The sequence below is a fragment of the Rhinopithecus roxellana genome, chromosome 4, assembly GCF_007565055.1.
Source record: "Rhinopithecus roxellana isolate Shanxi Qingling chromosome 4, ASM756505v1, whole genome shotgun sequence".
Classification (NCBI taxonomy): domain Eukaryota; kingdom Metazoa; phylum Chordata; class Mammalia; order Primates; family Cercopithecidae; genus Rhinopithecus; species Rhinopithecus roxellana.
Genome location: NC_044552.1, coordinates 130,741,626 through 130,750,622, shown reverse-complemented (window position 1 = coordinate 130,750,622; position 8,997 = coordinate 130,741,626). Strand labels below are relative to the sequence as shown.

The 8,997-nt window shown below is 39.5% G+C and overlaps 1 protein-coding gene across 1 annotated transcript; it reads right to left on the bottom strand.

The window, feature by feature from the left end:
- Positions 1 to 2,835: 2,835 nt before the first annotated feature.
- On the bottom strand, positions 2,836 to 8,671 carry SMIM28 (small integral membrane protein 28). The gene is made up of 2 exons (XM_030928373.1): positions 8,131 to 8,671; positions 2,836 to 4,162 (listed from the first exon to the last, which is right to left on the bottom strand). The coding sequence occupies exons 1-2, from the start codon at positions 8,239 to 8,241 to the stop codon at positions 3,815 to 3,817; spliced, it is 459 nt and encodes a 152-aa protein (XP_030784233.1). The 5' UTR covers positions 8,242 to 8,671; the 3' UTR covers positions 2,836 to 3,814.
- Between the last annotated feature and the right edge of the window lie 326 nt (positions 8,672 to 8,997).

Sequence of the window (8,997 nt, the reverse complement as noted above, 5' to 3'; positions counted from 1 at the left end):
TTTAAAACATGGCAATGCATCTCCTTAGTTAGAAATTGTAGCAGCTGGGCACGGGGGCTCATGCCTGTAATTCTAGCACTTTGGGAGGCTGAGGCAGGCAGTTCACTTGAGGTCAGGAGTTCGAGACCAGTCTGGCCAACATGGTGAAACCCTGTCTCTACTAAAAATACAGAAATTAGCTGGGTGTGGTGACATGTTCCCAGCTACCTGGGAGGCTGAGGCAGGAGAATCGCTGGAACCTGGGAGGTGGAGGCTGCAGTGAGCCAAAACTGCACCACTATACTCCAGCCTGGGTGACAGAGCAAGACTCCGCCTCAAAAAAAAAAAAAAAAAAAAAAAAAAAAGAGAGAGCGAGAAATTGTAGCAGTTGGGATGCTTTTGTAGCAAGCCTGGCTTAAATGGCTTAAAACAGTAGGAAAGGGCTGGGTATGGTGGCTCATGCCTATAATCCCAGCAACACTTTGGGAGGCCAAGGCAGGTGGATCACTTGAGCTCAGGTGTTCAAGACCATCCTTGGCAATGTGGCAAAACCCTAGCTTTACAAAAAATACAAAAATTAACTAGGTGTCGTGGCACATGCCTGTAGTCCCAGCTACTCAGGGAGCTGAGGCAGGAGGATGGCTTGAGCCTGGGAGGTTGAAGCTGCACTGAGCCAAGATTGTGCCACTGTACTCCAGTCTGGCAGACAGAGCAAGGCCCTGTCTCAAAAAACAAAACCAAAAAACAGTAGGAAAGGTATTCTATCATTAAAATATAGACAGTTGCAGGGTTAGTTCAGCCGCTCTACAATGTCATCACAGACAGATGCGCATCCAGCAGAGAGCAAGGGGATTTCTTTCCATGTGTTTATTTTTAACAGCGAGGCAAACTTTTCTAGAATGAGCCCCTCCTCCCTTGTAAATATTGCCTTAGGTCCCAAAGACCAAATCAGTTCCTGGTGAATGAATTAAGATCGCCTAATTAAATGTCATGATGCACCCCCAGGGTTTTAGAAGGGCCCATCCTACCTTAAGCAGGTAGTCTCAGGATCCCAGAACCAAATTAGGGTTCTGTGAGCAAGGAGGAAGGAGGAATGGCAATTGGAAACTAATCAACTGGATCTCTCGCAGAACTAGATTCTTGGGATTAAAAAAAAATTGTGGGCCAGGCATGGTGGCTCATGCCTGTAATCCCAGCACTTTGGGAGGCTGAGGTGGCTGGTCAGGCCAGGAGTTCGAGACCAGCCTGGTCAACATGGTGAAACCCTGTCTCTACTAAAAATACAAAAATTATCCAGGTGTGATGGCACATGCCTGTAATTCCAGCTACTTGGGAGGCTGAGGCACAAGAATCACTTGAACCCAGGAGTCAGAGGCTGCAATAAGCCCAGCTCACGCCATTGCACTCCAGCCTGGGTGACAGAGCGAGACTCTGTAACAACAACAACAACAACAACAAAAATATATATATATACACACACATACATATATCTGAAGAAGGTTGTGTGCTGAGCTTCCTGAATTTCCATTTGTTTATTTCCTTTAAAGAACGCTAGAGAATTGGTCAGTACAATTTCCTTAAAAGAAAACCTATTGATTTTCACCTAAATAGATTATATTTTGCTTTAGTCTTCAAAACCACAACTATTATTTCCATGAGGTTACATTTTTAAAAAGTATTCTATTTTTGCCTATTTTGTTGTTTTAAACTTTATCACATTGCATATCTAGTATAAAAATGTTCTTGCTAAAATGACTTTTTTTTTTTGAGACAGGGTCTACTTCTGTCACCCACACTGGAGTGCAATGACACGATCACAATACACTGCATCTTCAACATCCTGGGCCCAAGCAATCCTCCCACCTCAGCCTCCCAAGTAGGTGAGACCACAGGTGTGCACCACCACACCCGGTTAATTTTTTTTTTTATAGAAATAGTGTCTCACTGTGTTGCCCAGGCAGGAGATCCTCCCACCTCAGCTTCCCCAAATGCCAGGATTACAGGTGTGAGCCACCATACCTAGCCCCAAAATGAGTTTTTTTAAAGTCACCATTTTTGTTCATTTTGAACCATCACACAATGTCTAGTTTTGAATTTTGCATTGTGACAATAATAAAAATTGTTTTCAAAAATATTCTAGCATTGAATAAGAGTTTAAGACTATATAGGTCACTTCCTGCTTTCACTTGTCACCTCCATGGGTATTTTGATGTACCTCCTAAGTGGTAATACCCACCTATGTCTCCTTATTTGAAAAATCACTGAGGAGGCCAGGCGTGGTGGTTCACACCCGTAATTCTAGCACTTTGGGAGGCTGAGACGGGAGGACTACTTGAGCCTAAGAGTTCAAGACTAGCCTGGGCAAGAAGGCAAGATTCTGTCTCTACAAAAACATAAAAAATTAGCTGGGCATGGTGGTGCACACCTGTAGTCCCAGCATCTCAGGGGGCTGAAGTGGGAGGATCACTTGCTCCCAGGAGGTCAAGGCAGCAGTTAGCCGTATTTGTGCCACTGCACTCCAGCCTGGGTGATAGAGCAAGTTCCTGTCTCAAGAAAGAAAAAGAAAAATCACAGAGGGAGATCTTGTATCAATATCAATTCTACTCTCAACTGTGCTAATCCTTCTAAGAGCCCTGATCCTCCAGGAGCATGGGGTGAAATTCAACCTTCGCAATTTTCTGGGGAGAACATCTGGCACAGTAGCAGATGCTTCTGCCCAGGGCAGAGAGGCCAGGCTTCTGTTCTTGGCTCTGCCTCTTATGAGGTATGTTACATTGAACAAGTCACTTAACCTCTCTAAGCTGTAGCTTTGATGTCTATAAAGCAAGAATTTGAACTTTGTGGCTCTAAGGTCCCTATTGGAACTAATAGTTTTTTCTTTACCATGTAATCCAAAATGTTGACCTTTCCTTTCCAATGTTAACCTGATTTCTACTGTCATTGTTGCTTGGTGAAGCTTAAAAATTCAGTCACAGTGCTATACATGACGTATTATATGGTAGTGTTATATAATAAGATAATAAGTGCTATCTAATAAGATAATGTGTTATAGCAGAAGCTCTCTGTTTTGCCACAGCACTGTCAGATGACCCATAATATCCTAGTGTGAGACATTCCATGTCACTAAGCCACATCTCTCCCACATCTGAGGAAGCAAATCAGAAGACAAATAAGCAAGGTGACTACAAAGAAAATAACTTTGGACAGCTTTATTATTATTTTTTAATTAAAATGTTTGCAAATATCTACATTTTCATTGCTAAAACTGTAATATATTTCACCGTTCTTTACAACACAGCTATCCCCTGCAGCTCTAGAGATGTCTTTTACTCCTTCTAGAACTCTCTCTGTATCTTGGAGCATTCATACAGAAGTGAAACAAACCATGAAACCCTGAAAACCTGGTGTGGGGAGAAAAGTTATTTTTGGTGGCAAAAGTAGTTACCTTTGGCTGGTCCAGAATTTTTTTTTCTTGCCCTTCAGAGTCCGTTCCTTTGCTCATTAGTAATTCAGTGTTTTTTTTCAACTCACATAGAACTTTCCTTTTTTTCTCAGGAGTATTATACATTTTAGGAGAGTGTAGTCATCTTTAGAAGAACCTGGGGAACTTTTCCCTAAGGAATGTGAAAATAGGTTAACTAGATTGGCATTTGTCAAGCTTTGCCCTCAGCTTGAAGTGCTCCATTGGCAGAGGTTGGCCAATGAATAGCAGCTTCTTGTGTCTAGGGGCCCTTCTCCCTCTTCTCATGGGCGCTCTGTTAAAGGTGGAGAGCTATGTTTTATATGATTCCCAAGAGCAGTTTATTTTTGCCCTTCCAGTCCATGTGAGCCCTCTTCATACTGAAGGACTGCATCCCCGGGCCTCCTCCCCAGGAGGATTTCTGGTGGCCTCCTCGTAGGAGGGCGGTAAACACTGGGAGGGAAGAGTGGCCTCCGGGGGCAATGGGGAGTAGGGGAAGTTCTCACTGCCCCAGGCCAGGCCAGGCAGGAGGTCTGTCACCTCTTCTGCAGGTGGGTGCTCTGGTAGGTCAATGCTGAACACCTGCCCCTGGGGTGGCGGGGACTTGCAGCGACGGTACAGGAACAACAGCAGAAAGGCCAGGAAGAGCAGGATAGTGGCTGGTAGAAGGATGCACAGGAAGGGCTCCACATCCTCCTGGGTGGAGCTCACCCACTGGGTGCCCTGGAGTTAGGGAAGGAAGCCCAGTTAGGAGATGTGGAAAGAAGGCCTCGCATTTCTTTTCTTTTTTCTTTTTCCTTTTTTTTTTTTTTTTTTTTTGAGACACAGTCTTGCTCTGTCGCCCAGGCTGGAGTGCAGTGGTGCAATCTCGGCTCACTGCAACCTCCACCACCCTGGGTTCAAGCAATTCTCCTGCCTCAACCTCCTGAGTAGCTGGAATTACAGGCATGCACCATCACGCCTGGCTAATTTTTGTATTTTTAGTAGAGATGGGGTTTCGCCATGTTGGCCAGGATGGTCTCAAACTCCTGACCTCATGTGATCCACCCACCTTGGCCTCCCAAAGTGCTGGGATTACACGCATAAGCCACGGCCAAGGCCTCGCATTTCTAAGGTCCTGAAATTCCCTCTGATCTTTCATTCTTCTTTCTATTATTACTCACTCTAAAAATCACTGTTATTTACTTATGCCAGTGAGCTTAAGCCTATATGAAATAATGTTAATTCACACAATAAAGTGTGAATTCAGAATGTCAAAAAGTATACGTTGATTAGGTCTTACAACATTTCCACAAAAGTAAAAATATTGAAATAAGTTTCAGTTGGTAGGTCTGCTATTCATTTTCTTGAATGAAAATTCTTACTATTTATGTACTTATTTAGAATGAGAGCAATTATGATTTATTGCCACTAACGGATCATGTGGGACTCACTTAAATCCTTTAATTCTGGAACAAAATCTCATTATGTGTTCACATCACATGTAAAAATTACATGCATGTCAAATGTAAATAACTGAATTTGGATTTGATAGTTGGTGCTTATGATGAATGAGATTTTAAAAATTCTTTAAATTTGTTTTTGTAAAATTTGTAGGATAAATATGCAAACATTTTACCTTTTTAAAGACAAAGAATTACAGATGAATTCTTGGGCAACCTAAAAGGTATTGATTTTATAATATTAGCTCACAGAAATGATAATGGCTCCTGATGGCAGAAATAATACAATAAGCATGAAATGATGCTTAAACAGCAAAGTAGGAAAGTAAGGTTAAAAAAAATACTGTTCCTAATGCACAGAGACTGCCTTTAATAAGGCTACTAAGAAATAATGAAGTGTTAAAAAGTTTCTCTCTTTTATAAAGCACATAGTAACAAGTGTAAATGTTAGTATCTACTATGGGGGAAAAGAAAATATTTTAAAGCTTTGTAATTATGTTTAAAATAAGCAAACAGAATATTAAGTTCTTTACTTATTTAAAAGAAAACCTAGGCCAGGCCCAGTGGCTCACGCCTGTAATCCCAGCACTTTGGGAGGCTGAGATGGGAGGATCACTTGAGGTCGGGAGTTTGAAACCAGCCTGGCCAACATGGTAAAACCCCATTTCTACTAAAAATACCAAAAAAATTAGCTGAATGTGGTGGTGGGCACCTGTAATCCTAGCTACTGGGAGGCTGAGACAGGAGAATCACTTGAACTCAGGAGGTGGAGGTTTGCAGTGAGCCGAGATCGTGCCACTTCACTCCAGCCTGGGCGACAAAGCGAGACTCTGTCTCAAAAAAAAAGGAAAAAAAAAAAAAAACCACCCTAATAAACTATGAGAGATGAGGTTCACTCCTTTATTTTGGTGGAAAGGACACATGTTTTGCTGGTCATGACCTCTTAAAAGACTGGTTTATCTAGCTAGCATTTTATAATGCTAGATGTTTGTATAATCTTTTGTTATTCCCTAAAGACTTTACAACTATGTATGTGGTTTTGACTTGAAATTAGATGGTTTATTTAATATTTATATTTCCAGATATTTTGTCCTTGGTAAGATATGAATTAAGATATTTTAGCTTAAAGAACATAAAAATAGTATTCTCGAGAAGCAGAGCATCATCTCTGGGGGTTGACAGCTCTGTGTTTGAATTCCTATGATGTTCTGGACTGTTCACTTGCCTTCTCTGGGCCTAGGCTTTCTCCTCTGTGAAATGGAATTAATAACATTGTTATCAAGGGTTAACATGAGAAGTAAATGAATTAAAGTGCATAAAGCACTTGGTGATAGTACTTATATATCTCAGTGACTTGAACGGTCAAGTTTACTAAACCTAAAATATTAAAGATAATCAGAGAAATCGAAAATGTATTGGTAAGGCCAGAAAATAAAATCTGGCATAACTAAATTTATATTTTAATAAATACATATTTTCAGAAAAAAAGTCTCATGGTTTATATATGTGACTGTTCTAAATGATAAATTCCTTCTGTTTCTTACATAAAATCTAATTTGATATCAGAATTATTAACTTAAAATCTGTTGTGACATAGTAAGGACTTTGATTACAAAAACTGTAAGAGTAGATGAACTCATAAATTTGCTACAATTATTAAGAAATCAAGTTGGAGTAAAAACATTTTAACTATAATTTGTTTTTTCTCTCTAGATGAATCACCAAAAAAAGTTTTAACATTTTTAAGGCTTAAATAATAGCTTAATAGCTTATACTAGCTTAATAATTCAATAATAACTTTGGCTATTATCTCTTTTAGTATTTCAACCTTGATAAGCATAGACAATTTTTCATAATCTATTTTTATTTCATTCTCTATCAATAATATGGATGATAACAGTTTCTGATCAGTTGTGGCCATCAATTTTAAATTCTCTCTTATATCCTAGATAGTTAGTAGGCATAGAATATAGAGATACTTGATGTTCTATTTAAAAGGTTTTATGTTACAGATTCTTTGTTTATAGTTATGCTACTTAAGGTATTCTCAATACTAGTTGCAAAAATTCGGGAAAGGAGAAATACCACAGTCCCTGCTGTAATCAGTACTTCCTTTGGCTGATTTAAATTTGTCCACATAGAAAGTGGCATTAGAAGACTTTTATACAGCAAACTAGGACAATTTTTTGAGACAAAGGACTTTTCCAGTTAAGAGAAGCCCAGAGCTATCGGACAAATTCATTACAATATCCTTAATTTGCTTATTTAATTATTTATGATATGTTGCTTAAAATTGTTGGATTTTTTTTAATGTGGAAAGGATGTCTTTTTTAGTCAAAAATCCTAATTTGCTCACCCGCCTCAAAGTTATTTTTTTAACTTTTAATGTTTTTCTGATGTTTATTTTATATTGGCTAAAGGGATTTGTTGTTCAGGGGATATTTTCAAGAAATGTCCAATTAAAGGTGTAACTGCTAAAGGATATCTCAATATCCATATCAATATATATTTATGTATTTTTTCTGTAAAATGTGGTTTTGGAGAACTTAAATACTAATCTCACCAGTTGGTTTTCCAGAAAGCAAGAAAATAGTTTGATTTCCTTCTTTCTTGGGTTGTCAGCAGTGTCACTCATTTCTCCTCTGATTATAAAATTAATTCTTAGGTTTTAGATTTGTACAAATATTTGTCCTTAATGCTGCCTCCTACGGAGACTGCACCGGTGATTTGCCAGGCAAAGCAAAAGCAGCTGCTGCATTTCTTAGTGAGAGACAAAATCTCTTTAACCCCCTGCTGTCTTACCTGAAGTAAGATGCATGGTTTCTGCTAACACTTAAAAACAGTGGTTAATACACAGCCAGGACCAAAGAGAGGCTCTTATTTTTGTATATGTAGACATTGCACTCTGAGCAAAGAACGAAGTTGTAACACCGAGGCTTTTCCGTTGTAACACTTCTGTTGACCCCTGGTTTCAGGTGTTCTTCCACATATTTCAGATATCAAGGGTTCTTAGGAGGATACAGGTGTGCCAAGTTTTACTTGAATGTAAAAGTATAACCTTGTCCAAAAAGTATAACTTTCAAATTATTGCCTTTAGACCAAGCCAATCAGTGAATTCATATTTTTGTTATAGCTGTAAGACAAAATTGCTGCCACTACGTTTTAAGATCCTAAAACCATAGGTATTGTTGATTTTAAAACTGATGAAGATGTTTTGGGGAAGAAAAGACTTAAGTCATAAGTACAGACCTGCAGCTGGGTCTCCAAGAGAGGCGGACTGGGCTCGCTGGTTAACCACTCGTATGTCTCCCGGCCAGCATGTCCAAACTTCTTCCAGCTGCTGCCCAGCAGTCCCCGCATGTTTTCATCCAGCTGACGCCCTGGCCACCCTTCCACCTTGCTGCCCAGATTTCAACAATGCTGCTTGCTCTTGGCCTGGATCCAGTTTGGATGTGCTTGGTCGATGGCTGTTGGTAAACTCGTCCTCTGATGAATGGCAACAGGGAAAAGAAACCAACCAGAGAGACCTCTCAGGACTGACTGTTTAGATTCGGTGCTTCTGGATTTGTGTCTGTGGCCTTTATCACTATAGGGGTTGGCATCAGATATCAGATATGGAATAGATTTCGGAGAAGAGAGTTTTCTGCACTAGCATTATTACAGTGCAAAGAATGGCCTCAGTGAATAAAGAGCTGTTTATATTTAGGACGTAAATAAGAGCTTTTCCCTTTGCTTAGCACACCTCTCTCTAGAGACCTATCTGACCAAGGAAAACTACTCAAGCTGAATTTCCCACTAATTATTTCTGGATTCTGTGGTACAGAGAGAAGAGATATTTGGTAGAAAAGCAAAGACTCATTAATATTTTACTGAATTATTTAGATGAAAGATGCCTAATGATAAAGTTGTACAGAAGACAGACCATAGCTTAGATTGGATAGAATGTTTGCCAATTTCAATTTAAAAAAAAAAATCAAATTAGCAGTACCTAAATAGTCTTCCTTCTGATTATCTTGTGAACTTCATAATGGTATTGATATCAAGCTTAAAACAAGGAGTTTTCAATTTGAATGTTCACTGAGTTGACTTTGGGATACTTGATTCTACGCATTATTT

What these genes read in the sequence shown, in the direction of transcription:
- SMIM28 (XM_030928373.1), bottom strand. Translation starts at nt 8,241, where the DNA reads ATGCGGGGACTGCTGGGCAGCAGCTGGAAGAAGTTTGGACATGCTGGC. An exon ending in TCTTGGAGACCCAGCTGCAG is followed by an intron (nt 4,163 to 8,130) that starts GTCTGTACTTAT and finishes CCCTAACTCCAG; the next exon opens with GGCACCCAGTGGGTGAGCTC.